General features: G+C 33.2%; 5 protein-coding genes and 2 pseudogenes across 6 annotated transcripts; 3 read left to right on the plus strand and 4 right to left on the minus strand.

Annotated features, from left to right (window-relative positions):
- Positions 1-22: 22 nt before the first annotated feature.
- Positions 23-3,853, plus strand: LOC128394379 (RNA cytidine acetyltransferase-like). Its single transcript, XM_053354701.1, is given in 3 exon segments — positions 23-3,053; positions 3,056-3,191; positions 3,280-3,853. Coding segments are annotated over 3 exon segments (3,123 nt in total). The 5' UTR covers positions 23-154; the 3' UTR covers positions 3,368-3,853.
- On the minus strand, positions 3,347-4,357 carry LOC128394383 (hepatic leukemia factor-like; annotated as a pseudogene).
- An 804-nt stretch (positions 4,358-5,161) lies between these two features.
- On the minus strand, positions 5,162-7,280 carry LOC128394381 (uncharacterized). Its single transcript, XM_053354702.1, has 2 exons — positions 6,412-7,280; positions 5,162-6,334 (listed from the first exon to the last, which is right to left on the minus strand). The coding sequence occupies exons 1-2, from the start codon at positions 7,032-7,034 to the stop codon at positions 5,281-5,283; spliced, it is 1,677 nt and encodes a 558-aa protein (XP_053210677.1). The 5' UTR covers positions 7,035-7,280; the 3' UTR covers positions 5,162-5,280.
- A 185-nt stretch (positions 7,281-7,465) lies between these two features.
- LOC128394380 (uncharacterized) lies at positions 7,466-10,651 on the plus strand (annotated as a pseudogene).
- Positions 10,652-12,289: 1,638 nt separating this feature from the next.
- Positions 12,290-14,480, plus strand: LOC128394147 (uncharacterized). The gene is given in 4 exon segments (XM_053354416.1): positions 12,290-13,092; positions 13,095-13,241; positions 13,462-13,964; positions 14,049-14,480. Coding segments are annotated over 4 exon segments (1,857 nt in total). The 5' UTR covers positions 12,290-12,317.
- Positions 14,421-18,158, minus strand: LOC128394149 (proton-coupled amino acid transporter 1-like). Its single transcript, XM_053354418.1, has 4 exons — positions 17,025-18,158; positions 15,422-15,847; positions 14,994-15,345; positions 14,421-14,927 (listed from the first exon to the last, which is right to left on the minus strand). The coding sequence occupies exons 1-4, from the start codon at positions 17,286-17,288 to the stop codon at positions 14,659-14,661; spliced, it is 1,311 nt and encodes a 436-aa protein (XP_053210393.1). The 5' UTR covers positions 17,289-18,158; the 3' UTR covers positions 14,421-14,658.
- A 1,565-nt stretch (positions 18,159-19,723) lies between these two features.
- On the minus strand, positions 19,724-23,393 carry LOC128394144 (116 kDa U5 small nuclear ribonucleoprotein component-like). 2 transcript variants are annotated; one of them, XM_053354412.1, is made up of 3 exons: positions 23,288-23,393; positions 23,078-23,139; positions 19,724-22,890 (listed from the first exon to the last, which is right to left on the minus strand). In XM_053354412.1, the coding sequence occupies exon 3, from the start codon at positions 22,770-22,772 to the stop codon at positions 19,926-19,928; it is 2,847 nt and encodes a 948-aa protein (XP_053210387.1). In that variant the 5' UTR covers positions 22,773-22,890; positions 23,078-23,139; positions 23,288-23,393; the 3' UTR covers positions 19,724-19,925. The 2 variants fall into 2 exon arrangements, with proteins under 2 accessions (XP_053210387.1, XP_053210388.1); XM_053354413.1 differs by having other exon boundaries at positions 23,265-23,348.
- Between the last annotated feature and the right edge of the window lie 8 nt (positions 23,394-23,401).

Below are 23,401 nucleotides of genomic sequence, written 5' to 3' on the forward strand. Positions count from 1 at the left end.
CGAATCCAAAGCGGATCCGATATTCTGTTTAGATACTCAACCTCATGGCGAAGACTTTGAAAACGTTGTTTCCGTTGATAATTAATTTTCTCTGTAATTACTGAATTAAATTTGATTGTTCTCTTTTAATTTTGTTAAACTATCATCCGTGAAGATGGGCAAAGTCAAATTAGATTCGAATGTGAAGAAAAAACTGGCTGTAAATGTCTCCAAAAACGACCGATCTGTGATTGCAGTTACTGGTTCATCTGCTCATCTTGTTGTTGCTTCAATCTACAGTCGATTAATTAAATTGACCAATAAATCATCATTATCGGTTCTATGGTTATGTAAACAAGTTCCAATATACTATGAAAGTGATTCGAAAAAATTATCCAAATTACATAAGCGACTTAAATCAGGAGATGCAAGTCTAACAGAGGAAGACATGTTTACCATTCTATTGGATAGAGTTGCGGTAAATTTTATCCACTACAAAGATGATTTTCCATTAATTAATCAATCTTATGATATTCTGGTGGTTGAAGATTTCTCCTGTTTAACACCCAACCAATTGGCCTACGCTTGTGAATGTATTCGATCCTCTGGGTGTATCATGTTTCTATTAAATACAATCAAAGATCTAAAGGAGCTCTACACACTTTCGATGAATTGTCATAAAATTTACGAAAATTGTTCTTCTAAAGTAAATTCTCTCTTCAATGAAAGATTCCTTCTTTCTCTCGTAACCTGTCCAACCTTTATCGCCATCGATGATAACCTGAAACTCGTACCATTGACCAATTTCAGCGAAGCAAAAGTTTCACCTGAAGAGGTGACCAACAACGACGAGAATGAGCTAAATGTCTTGAAAAATTCAACAATTGATACTCAACCTCTTGGATGTTTAGTTAATTGTTGTTCAACCCTAGACCAAGCAAAAGCTGTTGTTAAAATGGTTGAGATAATTTCCAGTAAAGAAAATCAAATGGCCTGTTTAATGGGACCTCGAGGACGAGGTAAATCATCCGCTCTTGGATTAGCAATTGTCGCAGCAATTAACTTAAATTTCTCGAATATATTTATCACCACAACTTCACTAGATGGTCTTGAGATAATCTTTCACTATATTCTAATGGGTCTTGAGCAAGCTGGTTACAAAGAAGGTGAAGATTATCAAATCCTTCGAACATCAAAAAGTTCACTTCTCACCTCATCATCTTCATCTCCATTAGCATCTCCATCTATCCTTTCCCCTGTTAACAGTAATGAAAAGATTATCACTCGAATCAATATCATTCGAACCTGTCGTCAATTTGTTCAATACATTTCTCCATATGAAGCATCACAAGATGAACTTTTCCGAAAATCGGTTCAACTATTGATCATCGACGAATCGGCTTCCATTCCTCTAGACCAGATACGATCACTTATCGGTCCACACATGATCTTTACCAGTATAACCAACAACGGATTTAAGGCCAGTGGACGAACTCATGTTACTAATTGTCTAAAAGAATTACGAAAAGAATCAAAAAATTTCTTCACCGAATTAACTCTTACCCAGCCAATTTTATTCTCAGCTAAAGATTCAGTTGAAAATTGGATAAATTCAGCGTTTTGTCTTGACTGGAATTGCGATGAAACCAAAGAGGCTTCCAAAGAAACACCAATCGGTTGTCCAGCTCCATCCGAGTGTCAATTGTTTTACATTAATCGAAACACTTTATTTAGTTACCATAAATCACCGGAAACACTATTACAAAAATTGATGCGTCTCTATTTCTCATCTGATTATATTGTAAACGCTAATGTTATCCAAGCGATGGCCGATTCACCGGATCACCATTTATTTTGCCTTCTACCACCGACAAGTCATAAATCTAAAATACCGGAAGTTTTATGTTTCATTTTCTTACGAATAGAAGATGAAGATTCCCCACTTAATTGGACTCATGATGCTAATTGTATCGACGGAGAATCATCAATCTCTAAACTAATTCAACAAGAGTATTTAAGCTCTAAACTGTTAACTCTTCATGGTGCTCGAGTCATCAGAATTGCGATCAATCCTAAATACGATATCGCTGAATATGGTTACGATCGTCGTGCCTTACAATTAGTTGAAGAATATTTTAAAGGAAATTTTAATATTAAACTAATTGAACAACAGGTAACACCAATTGAAAAGGTTTTCGAGAAAATTGGAATCAATATGTTGGACATTAGTCCTCGAGACGATTGTCAACCGTTATTTCTTAAACTTGAAGAGCGTCAAGCTGAAGTTTTAGATTACATTGTGGTCAATATTGGAATGACCCAAGGGTCACTTAAATTTTGGCGTCGAAATGGATACACACCGATCTACATAAATCCAGAATCAAATGAGACAACACGAGAACACGATTGTATCCTAATTAAATCGTTAATTCGAGAAGATGAAGTTGATGATGATGAACAAGAAGATGATTCAGAGAAAATTTCAAACAAAGAGAATCCAAATGAATGGTTAATTACTCTTTGGGAACAATTTAGAAATCGATTCATCTCTCTACTTCCATGTAGTTTTTACCATTTAAAATCTTTATTAGCAGTTGAAGTACTTCAAGAAAATGATTTTATCCGATCTCATATTAAACGGCAACAATTAACTAAGATTGAATTGGAAATGTATTTAACCCTTCACGATCTTAAACGGCTTGAGATATATACTAATTTTCGTGATGATTACCGACGTATAACTGATTTACTACCTCATTTGGCTAAATTTTTTTTCCTCCACAAATTTGATGAATCAATTCATTTATCACCGGCACAATTAATCATCTTACTTGGTGTTGGTCTTCAGGGTAAAACAATTGATGAGATGGGAGATGAAATTGGTTTACCAGGTAATCAAATATTGGCCCATTTCTTGAAGGCGGTGAAAAAATTTTCTACCTGGTTAAACACAATACAGGAAAAGGCAATAGAGGAAGCACTTGGCCTGGAGAAACAAAGTTTCGACGCCATTTATTCAATGAGACCAGTACCAGGTACTCTTGAAGATGAACTAGAAGATGCATCGGAAAGGATACAAAAGAAGAGGAAGAAAATCGCGAAAAAATGTCCAAAGAGATGAAACATCTCTCGAAATATGTAATCAAAGGAAGCGAAGATGATTGGGATCAAATGTTGATGGGAAAACACAAATCGATTGTCTCAATTAAATCGTAAGTTTAACTCGTAATTTGAGTAATTTAATTATTGATTCATTGATTCTAATTGTGACTTTGTTTTTTATTCTTGTATCGTTTTTAGAGTTCAACCGAAAAAACCGAAGGGCGAAATTGAACCATTAGAAAAATCGGATAAGCGGAAACAGAAATTCAAAAGAAAATTCAAATAATTTTTATTTACTATTAAACTAATTTGTCAAAATATATGAAGGAAAATGCGAATGATAAAAGCTGATTAATTGTAAACATTTCGGTTTCCATGTCGATTTGTCTTTTGTTTGACCTCAAAGTTTAATCTTTTCAATTCTTCGGATAGAAATTTGTTCTCGGTTTCAGCACGAATCAAATCTTCTTGCAACTCGACGATCTTTTTCTCAATCCATTTGGCCTGAGCTTTTTTCGCCTCACGACTTTTCCGAGCTGATTCATTATTCTTTTTCGCCGAGCCCAATATTCATCATTCTTTAATTCATCTGGCACCGGGTTTGCTTTCTTCTTCTTAGCGGGTGGATTATTTTCCGATTCAGAGACTTGAATCTCTTGAGATGAAGTATCCGAAGTGTCGGGAGTCGATGATAAAGCCAACAATGAGAGTGCAACATTCTGAAGCATCATCGATTGAGCCGGAATACTTTTCAACGGAAGCGGCTGATCGGCCATAAACTGCGGTGAATTTTCCATGGGAACATTTTGCTGTTCCATGTTGACCTTAACTGGTGTAACATTTAATTGCTGTTGCGGGAACTGTGGTGGTTGATTGTTGAACGATTTACTTGGTGAAGGTGATTGTTGAAGATCACTTATCCGTCTAGGATTAGACTTTTTCCGCCGTGACTTAGATGAATACGATGTCAATTCCAATGGAGATTCTGAATATTCCGGTTCAATAGGTTTCGAGTATGATGGCGACGATGAATACATACTAGCTACTTGAGCCAATGAATACATTGATGACATCATGTCATGAGAGGGCATTGATGTTGGCGGAGGATAAAAGGTCGGCGATGAATATGAAGATGAGGATGAAAACATGATGATGACTTTGAACACGGAGTAATTGCACTTGTAATTAGCTGGATGAATCTAAAGTGAGGTGATCATTTTGTCTCGTTATTATTTATACAAATTTCACTCTCACTCTCACTCTTACCCTTTTTCTGTCTCACTCATCATCCTCATCATCATCTTTCCCCTTTCGTCCTATTGGTCAGCCCATAATCTCTCATCATCTTCATCTTCTCTCTCACATACTCACTCATTTTCTCTCTCTCCCTCTCATCACAAACTGCAATTTCTTAGCCCCTAAACCATTTAAAAAGAAAAGGGAAAATCTTAAGATTAAGATAATCTCTTTGGCTATTAATCCGCTAAACTTTTAAACTTGTTATACTCTAAACGCCAAAGGTTATAGAGAAAAATTGTTCTATTTGACCAGTGGTCAAGTCTTTTCCTCATAAACTTTTTTTTTCTTCTTAATTGTTGAAGAAAAAAACGTAAAAAACAATTGAAATTGACTCAACAATTAACTCACAATCTCTCACATTCTAGTTAATATTTACTCGATAGCTTTTTTTGTTGATCACTTATCTTATTTAACTTTTTAATTATCATTAATATTAAGTACTCACAAGATAATCAGTGCAATTAAAGCTTAAAATTATTTACTATTATTTGATTAATTACTTAATTTGAATAGTCTTTTGTTGTTGTTGTTGTTATTAATCATCAATCGATGCATCTTTTAATTGTTTGGTTAACAATTAAAAGGAAAAACTGAATTTCTCTTGCGCTAAATTAGCTACACAATTGCTTGAAGGCTAATTAACAATCAGCGTTTATCTTTAATCCAAAGATAAAATTAACTAGTGTATTTAAATTGTTGCTTTATACTAATTGATAAAAGGAGCCCAACAAAAAAAACAATAATTCACTAATTAGAAAGAGTAAAAAGTGTAAACAATTAATAGATGGATTCAATTTGTTTAATAGATTAGAAATTATCTAATCAAACAATCATTTTATTATTAATTAACAATGTCAATCAGGTTAATTGTGAGAATTAATTGTAAAAAAAATCATCGATTCAATTGGAAGAGGCAAAGAAATAATAAAAAATGAGCAACAATAAAACAGGAATACAAATGTTGAACCAAACATTTGATTGGCAATTAGCTGATTGTTTGCAATTAGATTGATTGGTCGTATTGACAATTAAATGGGGATCATTATCTTGGACAATTTTATCCTGTAACAATTTAGCTCCACACAAGACAATCGGAACTCCAGTCCCTGGTTGGGTCGATGCACCAACGAAATACAAATTATCAAATATCGGACTTTTCATGTCGGGTCGGAAACAAAGTACCTGAGGAATTGAATGGGACAGACCAAGAATTGAACCATTCCAAAGGTTGAACTTTTCTTTCCAAGTTCGAGGATCATTAACAATTTCGGTCTCAATATAAGAGGCGAAATTTTTGATCTTTAATTGCTTCTCAATTGTCTCAATGACCTGAGCTCGAGCTCTAGCAACTAGACCATCAAAATCAGCACCAGTTTCATTGGTCATACAACCGGTTGGAACCAAGATGACCATTGTATCCTTACCCTCGGGTGCAGCCGATCGGTCAAGTCTACTTGGCACATTAACATAAAAAGAGGCCTGAGTTGGTAATGTGTGACCTTTAAATATCTCATCAAACGAGGCCTTATAATTTTGCGCCAAGAAAACGTTATGAGCGGTAAATTGGTCAAGAATTTGATTTAATCCCCAATAAAATGAAATGGACGACGAGGTGTGATCTTTATAGCCCAATTTTGTACCATAAGAGGTCTTGGGTAACAAATGGTTATATGCAAAGACAAGATCGGCATTACAAATGACCAGGTCAGCGTTAACAACATCGCCGTTGGCCAATGTAATTCCGGTTACCTTTTGTTTACCATTTTCACCTTTGACCACGTTGATCTTATCAACCGGCTTCGAGTAATTAAACTTGACCCCATACTTATTTGTACCAATTTCAATCAGCTTTTGAACCACCTTGTTGAATCCACCCTTAGGGTACCAAATGCCCTCAGCGATCTCAGTGTATTGAAGTAAACTATAAGGTCCTGGGCTATCGTATGGTGACATGCTAGGAGAAAATATTAGCAAATAGAATCGATCAATTTAACTTAATTAACTTAATTTGATTGAATTAATTGTTCTTACCCCATGTACATTGATTGAAAGGTAAACGCTTTGATCATGTGGTCAGTTTTGAAATATTTGGTCGCTCGTCGATAAACAGTTGAATATAAATGCATAGAGAAAAGTTCAGGTAAATATTTGACTCGAATCAGGTCCCAAAATGAATCGTATCGGGTTTTCAAGGCCATTTTAACGGAACGTTCATAATGAACATGAGATTCTTTGAGAAAATCAAGGAATCGTAAGAGCGTTGATTCATTTGCACCTTCAAAAGTTTCCAATTGTCGGTAAACTGATTGAATATCAGTTGATAGTTCAATTGATTTACCATCATGAAAATGAACACGATAATTGATTGGACATTTAATCAACTCTAAATGATCACTGATCGATTCATCTAGATCATTAAATGTGTCCTCAAACATTTTCGGCATCAAATATAAAGACGGACCTTGGTCCCAACGATGACCATTTGAATGAATTAATGAACATCGACCACCACAAAAGTCGTTTTTCTCATAAACGCTCACTTTATAACCTAATCGACCCAATCGAGCGGCGATCGCTGATCCACCGACACCAGCACCGATAACGATAACTGATTTTCCAGAGCCTAAACCATTTGAATTATTATTACCATTCATGATTAGTTAATTATTAGCAATCAAAAGGAAATTAGAAAACACTAAATCAAAACTACTACGATGTTCAAACGTTAATACGAAAAGTAATGTAAATGTAATAACAATTTAAATCCTGTTGGAAGGTAGAAACAATCAACTAAGCAGAAACACTGAAGAGGCTTAATTGTGATCAATAACCAACTACAATTAAATATGTTCAACTTTAAGGCTTCGTATGAAAAATAAGAGATTCATGATAATCACTCACTCTCAATGTGGAAATAATTTTCCCTCCTCATCTCTTTCTCTCTCTGTCTAATTTTCCATCCTCATCATTCAACTTATCATCTTAATCATCGACATGATCATCATGATGATCATCATCTCCCTCTCTCAGTATCAAGTTCAATACTTTCATGTATATTTACAGAGACTAAGAATCAATGATGATAATCAAATGAAGACAAGGGGGTCGGAATGGTGATTTAGATAACGAATCATCATCATCAATGAGATTGTCTGAAAACAATTCAAATTCAAAGCATTGATTTGATTTTTTTGTACAAATTAAATGACAATTAACACCTACGCAAGTTTCAAATCAAAACTGATTACAAACGTGATCACATTTAATCAATAACAATTTAACTTGCGTCAACATGGTCTGGACTTACCTTGATGTCCACGTTTATTTTACTTTACCGTTTATTTTGATTGAGTATTTGATTTTACGTCCATTTTTAAATGTCCACGAATTTGTAAAACTATCGTTCATTTCTGCCTGTGCCCTCATCTACACGATTCCTTGGGACAATTATATCGTTTATCACGATGCTTGGTCATACCCGATTGACCGCGTTCTTGGTGTTATTGGTTGGGTTCCATATGAGGAATATGCCTTTTTCATAATTCAAACTGTCCTTTCCTCTTTGTGGACAATACTTTGTATGCGATGGTCAGTCCCGTGTTTACATTTGAACTTTAACCCGATCTCATTTAATTTGATTCGTTACATTCCCTGTGCGATTTTCTTGGTCATCACAATAATCGGTGCTTCTATTGGTATCCCAGGGACAAAGACCTTTTACCTTGGGTCACTTCTTTGGTGGATATGTCCAGTTCTGTGTTTCCTTTGGTTTGGAGCGGGTAATTATTTTGTCTCCCAATGGAAAACGGTAGCAATTAGTTTAATTGTCCCTTCGATTTATCTCTGTTGGGTTGATACATTTTCCCTTCGTCAAGGAATTTGGCATATTAATACCGCTACATCAATCGAATGGTTCGTTGTACCCGAACTTCCGCTCGAAGAAGCGCTTTTCTTTACCATAGTTAATTTCTTAATTATTTTAGCCAATTGTGCTTTCGATAAAGCCAAATGTACAATTGACCTTTATCCCGATCTATTCCCGACTAGTCCATCGTTAACGTTTTCCAATTTCCCTCAATATTTTAAACAAACTTTTTTCGCATTTGCTGCTTACGAACCAAATTTACCTAAACAACGACTCGAGGACTTAATTGTTTGCTTTAAAGTCCTTAATCATTCATCTAAATCATTTACTGCTGCAGCTTCAACCTTTCATTCAGGTAAGAAAAGTTTTCTCAACAATTAACTGATTCGGTTTTATTACCAACAATCAACGATAACCAACAGCATTTTGTTATCATGGTTTCACTTAGATAATTCAAATGATCATATTATTGTTAGCAATTATTACATGATTATTGATTAGTTGGAGTTAATTACCTTTAATTGGTTAACTCAATCCACACTTAAATTGTTAGTTAAATTATCAATGGTAATTGATTTAAATAATCAATTATATTATCGCGGTTTATTTTCACAATTTCATGTTGAACACTAGTTGATTGTTACAATCAACCAGACAAAGTCAAGTGCAGTTAATCAACTTCACATGTATTAGTTTTAATTTTATAATTCAATTAACTGATCAGATTAATTGTCAGATCTAAAAAAAATGAGACTATCTTAGATTATCATTATAATTAGTGTATCTTGCACTTAATTAAATTGTGTCTTGGAAACAAATTGTTGTCTCTAGAACAGCAATTAAGTATATCAATGAATGGATTAAGTATATATCTCTTTACCTGCAATTGTAAATCAATTAATTGTTAAGCAAGCAGATTAAATTGTTGAGGTAGATAAAAAAAACTTAGACCTTAACGAAAACACTTGAAATTAAAATTAAAATGAATTAAGTGAATGTGATCACAATTTGATTGTATTGTGATCAGTTATTAGAACCGCTTATTAATTTCCTAAGGACAGTTAATCAAGAGACAAGATTAAATTGTAATCTGATCAAAAACCCCATTGAAGGCTTAAACTCAACAATCAAAGTCTCGATAATATCAGTAGAGTTAATTGTTGACAATATTCAAAACTTTCATTGAGTCTTAAGGCACTTAACTACACAAGAATTACATGTGATTATCACTCGAACACTTAATACAATTAACTAATCACAGAGATGGAAAATTAACCTTTAATTTGAGAGCAATTTTCTGATCAATTGATTAACTTTAATTGTTGGTTTTTTCTTTGCTACTCTTTTAGGTATTCGAATTGACTTGAGTATATTATATGGATTTGCTCGAGTTACTGATGATATGATTGATAATTCACAAGGAATTAAAACTCGACGAGAAAAATTATCAATAATTAACAAGTTTCTCGATCAATTATTTGCCGATCGTGGAAATAGAAAGTGGACCTACGATGTACCAACGAAAATGGATCCAAGGAAAAAACCGAAAATCAATTGGAAAGATTTTACTTGTTGTTTATCTAAAGATGAATTGGCCGCTTTTCGAGCGCTAACTCACATTGTCTATTATCTTCCGTCTGAACCTTTCTATGAATTAGCTCGAGGCTATTCTTGGGATATCGAGGATAAAACAGTTGAAACGGAAAGTGATCTTCTCGAGTATTCCTCTTATGTGGCCTCATCTATTGGTATTCTTTGTACATTTGTTATGTGCTACAAAAGCGGAAAATTTCCTAACGGAGTTACCGATGATCACATTGCTATGGTTGAAAGAGCCAAGGAAATGGGACAAGTAAGATTCAATCAATTTATAAATCACAACTAATTCAATTCAATCAATAATAATTCAATTGATTATTCAATTAATTTTGGTTAGGTTTTACAAATTGTTAATATCGCTCGTGATATTGTCACTGATTCCGTTACTTTGGGCCGTTGTTATGTACCAACAAACTACATGGATTGTCCGGAGAAAGAGTTGAAACTTTTAAAGGTTGATCGTAACCCTTGGTCTTTAGGTCAAGATAAACTAAAAGATTACGCACTCAAGATGCTTAATTTAGCCGATGATTATGCGACCACCGCTTTAAATGGTATCCCTTTGTTACCCAATGAGGTCCAGGCTCCTGTTCTTGTGACCACACAAATTTACAGGATGATCGGAGTCCAAATAGCGACACAATCAGGTTACCTTGAAGAGTTTATGTCTCCAAAGTTAAGAAATTAATTATTGCGTTAACTTGTATGTATGCAAAGTTTATGCATACAAAGAAAACGTTATTGTCTTTACATCAAAAAATAGAATAATAAATTTATCGATTCAATCGAGCACACATAAGATCAGAATTCTCAATCCATTATCCATCTAGTGATGATTACATTCAATTCAGATCAAGTCAGTTTCAGAATCACCAGAACTCATGAGAAATTCATTTGAAAAAAACAAGGAAATTATCTAATTGAAAAAGGAAATACCCAATGATAGTCAAAATCTAATCTCTAATTATGATGAAATGAAATAGTTGACAACGACAATTGGATTCATCTAATGATAATGTAATTTACTATATTTGTGACCTTCAGCTTGAGGTCAGTCACTTGAACATCGTCGATATTCACAATCTATAGCATTTTCATTATCACATTTTAGACAGTAAACTTTCATCATTTCGTGTTGTGTTGATTTTCAATTGCAAATCAATGAAGATCAAGTTGATCTGATCAATTTTTTCCCGACAAGCAGAATCCTCACAAACTTTTCTCAATGAATTAATCTTTTATATGGTCAAACTGGACAACAGTTATTTTCACCTTAAGTTAAACAGAGTAATCAAAGCTTTGATTAACCCTCGAAGTTTTAATTACAGGAATAACATAAAAAAAATACAATTGAGCCTAATTCTTGACATTGAGAATTTACAATTTGATTCATCGGAAACTTAATCTATTTACTTATTTTCTTCATTTAATCAACGGAACAATTAATTAACTATTGGGTATAGAAAATTGATTGAGGTGATAATCATTAGCTAGAAATTATCTCAAGTTAGATTTAAATTTATTCAAAGAAAACCAAATCAATTTATTAGTAATTTAAATGTTCTGTTTAATCACTACTCGAATAATTAAATTATTATATCTTAATCGAATCAATCAATTAGCTTAATTCCTTAAGTTGAACATAAGATTTAAATACAGTTCGCAACAAAAGTATTTAGTTTAATTTGATAGTAAATCACATTAGCGTTGTGATTATTGTTGATAATCAAAATTTTGATTGTGATAGTTTTTAATAATATCGGGTGACCGAAAATGAGTGAGCATCTCAAGAATGGTAGGTCCTAGAATAAAATTTCAAACGCCATTGAAAGCGCCATCGATCAATTATAAATCGTGAATTTTTCAAATTTTCGAAGTTCAAGTGCAACTGTGGTTCTTATTAAATCGCGATTTTCTCTAGAAATTTATAATGAAAGTTAAAGAGCAATTTTCGTTGATTTCGGCCATGTTGATCTCAATAACCTTACTTCAGATAATGATGAGCTTAGATATATGAGATAATAGGTCAAAAGAATAACTTTTGACCGAAAATTTTAGTCAAAAGTCAACCGTTCGCTTTTCAGGCCACTCGATATCTTGAGTGCGTCCTAGAAAAAGTATTTTGACTCAGCGTCAAATACTTTCTTAAAATGTATAGAAACGTGGGTCCAAAACTTAAGGTTCGTGAGATGCTCACTCATTTCAGTCTTGATAGTTATAAAATTGAACAAAAGTCTAATATTCAGTTTCTGAATAATTATCGTTAGTCAAACTAAATTAATAAACTTAATAGTTTAATGTCAAATGCAGTTTAATATCAATAGATTGATAATAATGAGCAGAAAATTTAATCAACTCAATCAGTGAGACTAATTGACAATTTAAATTGATTTGCATGGTAAATAAGTTTTCCTGTTGTGGATTTAAACGCAAGAACTAGATATCGATGGTTCAATTGAATAACTGAATCAACATGGTCTGGACTTACCTTGATGTCCACGTTTATTTTACTTTACCGTTTATTTTGATTGAGTATTTGATTTTACGTCCATTTTTAAATGTCCACGAATTTGTAAAACTATCGTTCATTTCTGCCTGTGCCCTCATCTACACGATTCCTTGGGACAATTATATCGTTTATCACGATGCTTGGTCATACCCGATTGACCGCGTTCTTGGTGTTATTGGTTGGGTTCCATATGAGGAATATGCCTTTTTCATAATTCAAACTGTCCTTTCCTCTTTGTGGACAATACTTTGTATGCGATGGTCAGTCCCGTGTTTACATTTGAACTTTAACCCGATCTCATTTAATTTGATTCGTTACATTCCCTGTGCGATTTTCTTGGTCATCACAATAATCGGTGCTTCTATTGGTATCCCAGGGACAAAGACCTTTTACCTTGGGTCACTTCTTTGGTGGATATGTCCAGTTCTGTGTTTCCTTTGGTTTGGAGCGGGTAATTATTTTGTCTCCCAATGGAAAACGGTAGCAATTAGTTTAATTGTCCCTTCGATTTATCTCTGTTGGGTTGATACATTTTCCCTTCGTCAAGGAATTTGGCATATTAATACTGCTACATCAATCGAATGGTTCGTTGTACCCGAACTTCCACTCGAAGAAGCGCTTTTCTTTACCATAGTTAATTTCTTAATTATTTTAGCCAATTGTGCTTTCGATAAAGCCAAATGTACAATTGACCTTTATCCCGATCTATTCCCGACTAGTCCATCGTTAACGTTTTCCAATTTCCTCAATATTTTAAACAAACTTTTTCGCATTTGCCTTACGAACCAAATTTACCTAAACAACGACTCGAGGACTTAATTGTTTGCTTTAAAGTCCTTAATCATTCATCTAAATCATTTACTGCTGCAGCTTCAACCTTTCATTCAGGTAAGCAAAATTTTCTAAGAAAATCAAATCTCTGAAAAGTTCAAACTACAAAACTATTAAAATAAGCCAATTTATGAATTAGAACCAGAACAAAATTAAAATTACATAGCTGATTGTTGTACAATTTATGGACATTATTATCGTACAACATACAAATATTAATAATTTAAAAAGTATTTGCTTTAATACTATTGGAACAATTACTGATTTGCTAATTCAGGTATTCGAATTGACTTGAGTATATTATATGGATTTGCTCGAGTTACTGATGATATGATTGATAATTCACAAGGAATTAAAACTCGACGAGAAAAATTATCAATAATTAACAAGTTTCTCGATCAATTATTTGCCGATCGTGGAAATAGAAAGTGGACCTACGATGTACCAACGAAAATGGATCCAAGGAAAAAACCGAAAATCAATTGGAAAGATTTTACTTGTTGTTTATCTAAAGATGAATTGGCCGCTTTTCGAGCGCTAACTCACATTGTCTATTATCTTCCGTCTGAACCTTTCTATGAATTAGCTCGAGGCTATTCTTGGGATATCGAGGATAAAACAGTTGAAACAGAAAGTGATCTTCTTGAGTATTCCTCTTATGTTGCCTCATCTATTGGTATTCTTTGTACATTTGTTATGTGCTACAAAAGCGGAAAATTTCCTAACGGAGTTACTGATGATCACATTGCTATGGTTGAAAGAGCAAAGGAAATGGGACAAGTAAGATTCAATCAATTAATAAATCACAATTAATTCAATTCAATCAATAATAATTCAATTGATTATTCAATTAATTTGGGTTAGGTTTTACAAATTGTTAATATCGCTCGTGATATTGTCACTGATTCCGTTACTTTGGGCCGTTGTTATGTACCAACAAACTACATGGATTGTCCGGAGAAAGAGTTGAAACTTTTAAAGGTTGATCGTAACCCTTGGTCTTTAGGTCAAGATAAACTAAAAGATTACGCACTCAAGATGCTTAATTTAGCCGATGATTATGCAACCACCGCTTTAAATGGTATCCCATTGTTACCCAATGAGGTCCAGGCTCCCGTTCTTGTGACCACACAAATTTACAGGATGATCGGAGTCCAAATAGCGACACAATCAGGTTACCTTGAGAGAGTTTATGTCTCCAAAGTTAAGAAATTAATTATTGCGTTAACTTGTATGTATGCAAAGTTTATGCATACAAAGAAAACGTTATTGTCTTTACATCAAAAAATAGAATAATAAATTTAACAAACAAATCTAACTTTAAATCACAATAATAATAAAAATTAACTTGATATCTTCAACGATAAAATTATTAAAAATTTTAAATATAACATTGATTTGTCATTATTTTGATGATGATGATAATGATGATGAGCAAGATGACTTAGAGTAGGTGAGTATAAAAATGATTAATTCAATGTTTATCAGATTCTGAAGGTGCATTCCAAATAGCTAATACACTGGTGTATGTACCAAGGAAAAATCCAATCGCTCCGAAGATGAAAATAAGGACTGCTTTTACTTTTATGTAATTCCACTTGAGTTTACTATACGATTCTCGATGCTCCCAGAAAGCAGCGTAATGAATAACCGGTGGAAATAGTACAGCAATTGAAGAACTACAGAAGGCACCAACCAGAGAGATAACAAGGTCAAGATGAGGCACAAATGAAGCTACGAGAACTGAGAGAAAGGAAATTATGATAATAATTTTCGTGTTAAAATATAAAATATCAGTATAAAACTCACATGAAAACATAACTAAAGATCCACGATAAATTACATTAAAAATTTCCATCTTTTGCCATTTCAATGGCAATTTGGACTGAAATGTTGGCCAAAGTATATTGATCGGTACAAACATTTGCAATGGATATGAAAGAAAAACCGAAACAGCAAACATCAAACGTACAATATCATAGATGACTTTGGAGGGAAGATTATTAGTTACGGTGGAGGCGATATTTTCACCAAATTTAAGGTAACCAAAAAATCCTATAATACAATACAACACGGTGACAATTTGCATTCCAATTGATAAAACCCCACAAGGGCCACCAAATTTATCTGCTCGCTTCATGGAATCCTTGATAGGTAAGATCTAAAAAAATGAAATAGAATTAGATAATTCAGAAGTATTAATAAGACTTAAAATCGTAAAAAGTTTCGAAACTTACAATTGAGATACCTTCGAAGGAGAAAAAAGCAGTTCCACAAAATAATGGAAATGATTCCCAATTCGTATATTTAACGGTAGTTATCGGTGGAAGATCTTGAATTAAATTAGCAAGCACGACAAGAAGTCCAATTCCTTGTAGTAAATTAGCAATTGCTGAAGCAATTGCAAGATATTTAAGTGTTTTAATGCAATTGAGAGCCAACATTAATGGATAACAAGCCATGATGTAAACCTCGATACCAAATTTCTCAGCATTTTCAGCGTAATTGGATAATACCTTTCGAAAACTTTCCACTACAAATAAAATATATGCTACCGTTATTCCGAATTGAGTGATTACTAAAAATGTTGACACCAATTTAGTTATGAGTCCAGCATAAGGACGAAGTTGGGGTGGACCATTTTCAAATGCTTTAGCGGCAGTCTGAGTTATATGAGAAAATAAGAAATAAAGATTAATTCAATTCAATCGGGCGGAGAAAAATATTGAGATCAAATTTCATAAAAAAAATTAATAGTTAATCCAATTCTGCTGAGTCAATTGATTCATCATTGAAACTTTAGCAGTTAATTATTAACTGTTCATGGAAAGTTTTTCTAAAAACATTGAAGCAATTAAATCTGTCAATGGTAATTAGATTTAGTTATTTACAGACCAGATTGAATGATCCAAAATATCAAATGAGTTGTGATCATGTTAATGAATCAATATTGATATTTAAAACTATTCATTGTCTATGAATCAAATTACAAATCAATTAATGATTTTGAAATTTTTTCTTCTGCTTCGAGAACTAAATGAAAAAGTTTAATTTCCACATTTAATTGTCACGATTTGCATAAAAAGTACAAGTAATTATTTTTATATTTATCACAGAAATTTGATAATCTAAACATTGGAAGAAAATTTAATATTTTCTTTTCGATGCTCAGTTAAACAAATGATTTAGCTGATTCTGAGTGTTCTTGAAATGGTTAAGTTAATTGTTGATTCGGTAATATGATTGAATAACTAATTGTTGTTGTGTAACAAAAAATCTGTTATTGTTGATTATATAAACATGTAACAATTATGGTTTAACTGATTATTTGTTATCAATCTCACTAATAGCTTCTGAATTTCAACTGAAGTGCTTTGAAAGCACAGATGATTAGCTTAGCAATTACATAATACAGTTAACAGTTTGATTAATCAGACCTCACAGACTAAAATGTAATATAACAAATTTTTAACAATTTAGATTATTTTTAATCTAAATTTAATTACAAATTGATAAATTGACAAAGAATAGAATCACCGATGATCAATTGATCAAGTAATCAGCATGATAGAATCTATCATGTTTGTCTTCTCATTGATTGGAAAACTAACAAAATTAACCTTGATAATAGTTACTAATTATTAGTTGATACATTAGGAAGCAATTAAAGGTGCTCAAATAATGATCACCGATAATTGCATGGATCAATTGAATTATGTTTCACAAGGAGAAAATTAGAATAAGTTTTCTTTGAAGAAAATTAAAATTGAGAGCTGATTAAATTAATCAAAATGTTCGGAAGAGTTTGAGAGGCACAAATACACAAATATAGAAATTTACCTCTTCGTAGCTTAGCTCAGAGACTTTAAGTTTTTCCATAAGTTTACGATTAGCATTGACCAGTAGGAACATCGCATGGATACAAATCAGTCCAATAGGAGGAAGCGTAAAAATGGCCGCCATAATACCAGCATTTCTAAAAGCGATAGGCATAGATAATATTCCAGTACCAATATTACCTTTGAGAACATTCATAAGAGCAGCAGTAGCTGAGCCTTTGGCAGAAGAAGAAGTAACAGAAACAGAATCCGTGGCGATGGTCATTTTCCTCTCTCTCTCTCTCTATTTCTAATCAACCAAAAAAGTGACCAACGATTACTCCAAATAAAACAATAGGTAATTTAACCAAATAATCGGCAACAGAACAAAACAGTCTAAGGGGACTATGGAATAGCCAAAATTTAAGGTAAGGCGTTGGTGGGGTCAAGTATTTCCCAAATGATTGATGATAATGATGGTAGTGATGGATAGAGTTAAAGTAACACTGGTACATTAAGGGTTAATAGTGTCTCTATTTAAATGAATGATTGACAAATTGATTGACACCTCGTAATTGTAGACAACACAATTAAGAAAAAAATCTCGACACAAAATCAAAAAAAAAGAAAAATCAAATCAATTAAATCACAGCGAAATTAATAAAAAAGTTGCTACATTAACAAAGAGAAAGAAAAAAGTAAATGATGACAAAGGAAAATGGAGGCAAAAGGGTTAAGTTAGAAAATAGAAAAATAGACAGAAAAGTAGACAGAGAAATAGAAAAGAATTTTTTGTTTGTTCTTTTCTAATTTATGTAAACAGTTGATTGAACGACAAACAATTAAATCGTTTTCTCTAATTGTTTTTATATTAATTAACTTTTCTCTTCTACAATTAATGTTTATTACAATTAATTTTGTTGCTTGTGGTTTCTAATTATTGTTTTATCTTCGTAATTTGTTTACTCTCCCCTTGGTTTTGTCTATTATTTTATCTTCATTGTTTCTGTTATCATGGTTACCATCATCATCATTAATGTAAATTAACTGTTACAAGTTAATTTATTGGTAAAAATCTTCCATTCTCAATTAATTGTGAACTAGATTAGATTTTAATTTTTCTATCGCTGATAATCATGGTGATGTTAATCTCAATATCTTTGAGTTTTTCCAACAGGGAGGCCAAAGGAGGATCCAAGTTTCTAATGGATGCTGATGGTGTTTTTTAAAACCAAAAGATAATATCAAGTTTTCCCTCTTTTTATTTATATTCCCCGTTCTCTTTTGGTGTTAAATTACTTACCTTGGTTAATTTATCCTTCATCTACTGATCAACATCATTAACAACTAATTAATTACCTCATCTAATTCAATTATTATCACTTTGATTACTCTATCTTTAAGTCATTATTGGTTTTTGTTGTTACTCTTGCTGCTTCTCTTTTTATTACCTGATGGTTTGATTGATAAAAAAAATAGAGCCAAGTATCTTGATTAGTTGATTTAGTTAACAATTAACTTTAATTTAATACATTAGAGTTATTTGTATTAGTTAATAGTTTACTTTGATTTTCTCTCCGCTGTTATTATCCAATGTTTTTCAACTGGTTTATTTGTGTTAATATATTTCCATCTTTGAGCTTATTGATGTAATCTCACTTCCGAAACTAAATTGTCACTTTAATTACTGGTTAAGTTGATTCCTTCCATCTAGATAACCAATCTCATAATCTAATTTCAAAATCACTAATTGTCAACCATTCCGACTAAATTGATAGATATTCCCTACTATAGTTAAGATTTTCATTCGCAAGTTTTAGTTGTAAATTTCCCTTTAATTAATAACCTCGATTTACTTTAAACAATTTAAATTCTAAGGATAATTAGTCCGAAAAAGATTTTAATTGTCATCTATAGTCAATATCGATAATTGAAAATTTACTATCATTTGTTTATGAATTTTTCCATCTATTAGATAGCAATTAATAAGCTATTCTGATAATAATTGAATCTTGATTGTTATCCAAAACTATCACAATTAAGATACGATCAAAATATTACTTCCTCTAATTAATTTTGTGTTCCACTACTTGTGTTGATTGTTGTTTATTAGCAACAATTAAGCAGGAAAAACAATCGAAAGCAGATTAACTTGGAAACAAATTAATAAATCAAGTTAATTTGAATAAATGTAACTAATTGTGAATCAACTTTCATTGAAATTTTTTTCCCAACAATCAACAGAATAATTAACTTAAGCCTAATCATGATGATAATTAGAAATATAAATTTGATCGTTGGGAAAAAAATGTATTACCATAACTCAATTAATAATTAATCAAGTTAAGGATTTTGACAGAAATTAATTGTTCTCATCGATTGAGCAATTAACATCTGATGAGGGTTTCCGATTGATTATCAAGTGAATTGAGTAAAATAAATGCTTAACATTCAATTAAAATTAAGATAACTGATTAATTTCTGTAACAATTTTTATCTTTAATCATCTTCAGGTTGAAAGATTAAATTATCAGGTCACAATTAAGATTAATCTCTGTTAATTAACTTTTTCGTTTTCTAATCTTTGGTTAAATCTTAATTTTTATCTTTTCTCCTCAGAATGGGTTGAGTCAAATCAATTAACTGATTGTTATTTAATAAGATAATCAAGTTGGTCTCTTTTTTAACTCCTTGGAGGGAATTGGTACTTGAAGATGTTGATAATTAACAAATTAGAATTACGAAAATCATAATAATATGGTTTCCATTTAAGCTTTTATTTAAATTGTTGATAACTAATTTAGATGACGATCAGTTTATGATGGATGTTGATTAATGTGATTAACGATCAATTGATGATCATGATAAGAAATGATGAATGTGCAAGAAAATTGTACAATTATGATTCCTCTTATTTAGTTAATCATAAATTCAAGGCATCTGATTTAGCAAGTTCGAGGAGCATTGGATCATCGAAAAATTTGTTAATTGTTACATCTTCACTTAAGCCTTTTCGACGACGAGTTTTAATCATGAATTCACGCGCCAAATGGGGAGGAGGCTGAGGATCTAAAGGTCGAATGATAATTGACCGATCTAACGGATCACCGGGGACAATTTGCCAATGATGGAAAACGGAGAGACAAAAGGCTTGACCTTGAGTGTGGGTTCGAAGGTCAGTTTCAAAACCAAATGAATCTATGGCGGGAATGAAAGCTTTAACGGTGTACAAAGGTGACCCTGGAACTGGTATATCTTGGGTAATGTGACCTCGGCGTTTGGCAAGAACATTGTAAACCGCTGGGACACAATCAGCGGGTGCAAGAACCTCGACAAAATAATATGGTTCCATGAGACGAGGAGTTGCCATGAGAAAAGCTGAATAACCAACTCGACGAGAAGTTGGAATAATTTGACCTCCACCTCGATGAATTGGTTCATTGGCTACAACTGCGTCCAGAATTTTAAATTTTACATTACGAATCGGCTCTTCACAAAGTGGACCTTCACGGGTCGCCCATTGGAAACCCTGGATAATACTGTCTTTGACCATTCCGAGAAGATTTTTGTCCACCTCAGAGGGAAGAGTATCATCGACCAAAATATTTGGTCCACTTTGATCTGGTCCAAAAGCCCAAATTGATCGTGCAGCGAGAAGATCCCAATCGTACTTTTTCTGGAAAAATTCACCCAACTTTCGACGAGGCCATGTTATTTGAACAGTTTGATTCTCGATGTCTTCAGCTAACCCTTTCTCCAATGGTTCAGCAATCATTGTCAACTTATTTTTCTTATTCGGCGTCTCAGCGAAACACTTTAAAGATGAAGTTTCCACCACAGTTTCGCAAAAAGAAACCACAGGATCGGCCACTTTAATATCTATCTCGGAATACATTCGTCTAAGATCATGCATAACACAGTCCAGGTACAATTCCCCAGTGCCTAGAATAACGTGTTCCCCACTTTCCTCAACCTTAGTTTGTAATAACGGGTACGATTTGTTACACTTTCTCAGCCCTTCCAACATTTTCGGTAACTCAGATGGATTAACAGGTTCAACGGCAATTTTAATAACCGATTGAGTGTTAAACTTAAGAGGTTTAAAGATAAACAGTTCACCTTTATAACGAGGATCAACGATAGTTGCTGTTTTAACGATGGCCTGATCAATACTCTCAATAAGCACCCAATTACCAGCGGGAACCTGATTCACTTCAATATTGTACCTTGACTCGTGAATCCACAAACGGCCAATGGTCATAACTCTTGAATCCTCTTCATCGAAACTCGAATAACCCTCACCCAATATTTTCACCGTTTGCTTGGACCTTATTGTACCATTAACGACAAGTCCGAAAACATGAAAAGTCGATGCATCTTGGGTTGAGTATTGTTTTGTCGTGTGAACAACCAAAGTGCCCTCAGGGTCACATTTAATCATCTCCTGGGCGAGTGGTGAGTCGATTGGTCCTTTCCAGGTCATTTCGATTCGTTTTTTGGCATTTGTATCGGGAGATGGAATATGTTTAACAAGCATATCGACGAACCCATTGAAATTACCAAAATATCGTTGACACACAAGTCGAAGTAGCGGTCGAATATTAAGTTTGGCCTCAGTTTTGGTTAAACGGATTCCCAATTCACCGATTAGCTCTGGTAAAACTGTATCGACATCTCCAACCACTTGAGCGAATAGTTTATAAATTGGTTCCAAGATAAATTGGATGAAACTTCGTTGAACTGAACTATTAGGCTGTTTTTTGAAGAACGCTCGACTTATCGGATCAAAGTAAACATCGCCCCAAAGACGCTCGGCAAATTTATCAGCAAAACCAAATTTATAAGATTCGGCATAATGATAAGCAAATGATTTAATCGTGAAACAAACATGAAACTCTGAGGAAGCGAAACAAACATTTCCAAGTAATGGTGACAATACAATACGATTATCGTCATCGGTGTATGTTTGTATCAGTCCATTAATCTCATCGATAATATGCCGCAATTTGTAATAAGCTTCAATTGGAGGTAATTTTAACTCTATGATTAGACGATCAATTTTGTTGATACACAAGGTGATCGCTGAGCCTTCTTGAATGGCGTGTTTGAGTAATCGCTCCGTGTTTAGCATAACACCTTCAGCAGCATCGACAAATAAAACAACTCCATCGGATAAACGGATAGCGGCGGTCACTTCATCGGAGAAATTAACATGACCCGGGGTATCGAAAAGATTTACAAGATACGATTTTTCTTTCAAATTTTGCATCACAATTGTAATCGGAGATGATTTAATGCTAACTCCTCTCTCTTGTTCGGTGTAAAGTGTATCGGTGTATCGATAACTTTTACCATCTTTTTGACCTAAATCAACGTGAGACTGTTCAACAAGACAATCGACAAACGTACTTTTACCATGGTGAAGATGCCCAATCAAGGCCACATTACGAATCAAAGTAGGTGTAACCATGAGTGTATCGGTCATGAATTGAAGATCATATGTTGTCTGTGGTACTTCTTGAATCTGGTGGGAAAATGTACTTGTTTTAACCGGTGCGATGATCGGTACCGTTAATGCTTGGGCGTCTTCCTCTTGGACTAATGTTTCAACATCAGGCCCGTAAATTTGCTCAGCGGAGGGATAATATTTTTTATCCTCGTGAAGTACAATCTCATTTCCAGTGGCCATTTCATTGTCATCGTCATCTGAACCATCGCTACCACCACCACCAATCGCACCTCTGGTTCCACCATCATCACGACTCATCATTTCATCATCATCAACATCTTCCGCCTCTTGTTCTGAATCTTCCTCTGAAGATTCAATATCAGGCCCAATATAGTTACCAAATTCATCGTATAGATTTTCATCAGAAATGTTCCACTCACTAGAGAAAATTAAACCAATTGAAAATTATCAGAACAATTTAGAAAATCAAACAAAAAAGTGAGAGAAAAATGTAATGTATCATTTGAAGTAAAAAAAGAAGAGGGAAAACAGCCATTCATCTTATTACCATCAAAATTTGACAAAAATCACAACATGTAATTAAACCTTAAAATCAAAATACTTACTGATTAAATTGAAATTAAAAAGATTAATCAAATTATCAACCAAATTGATAAATTATCAAAATCTTTCAATGGTAAATCCAATGTAAAGAAACAAAAAGAGAAGACAAAATATCTGATTAGGTTAAAACTCTTCAAATCAAACAATTAAGTCACTTGTTTTTAGATTTATTGTAAGAATCTTAATTACTTCGTCTAATTTAATTCACTCACCGACTGTCACCTTTTTAATCACAATAATTAAAGAATAACAATTAATCAAAATGGAAGGAAAAAAATTCAATCTCTTTGAATAGAAAAGAAAATGATAAGTGTGAGAAATAACCA

Source organism: Panonychus citri, unplaced genomic scaffold, assembly GCF_014898815.1.
Source record: "Panonychus citri isolate SS breed McGregor unplaced genomic scaffold, ASM1489881v1 Contig00139, whole genome shotgun sequence".
Lineage (NCBI taxonomy): Eukaryota > Metazoa > Arthropoda > Arachnida > Trombidiformes > Tetranychidae > Panonychus > Panonychus citri.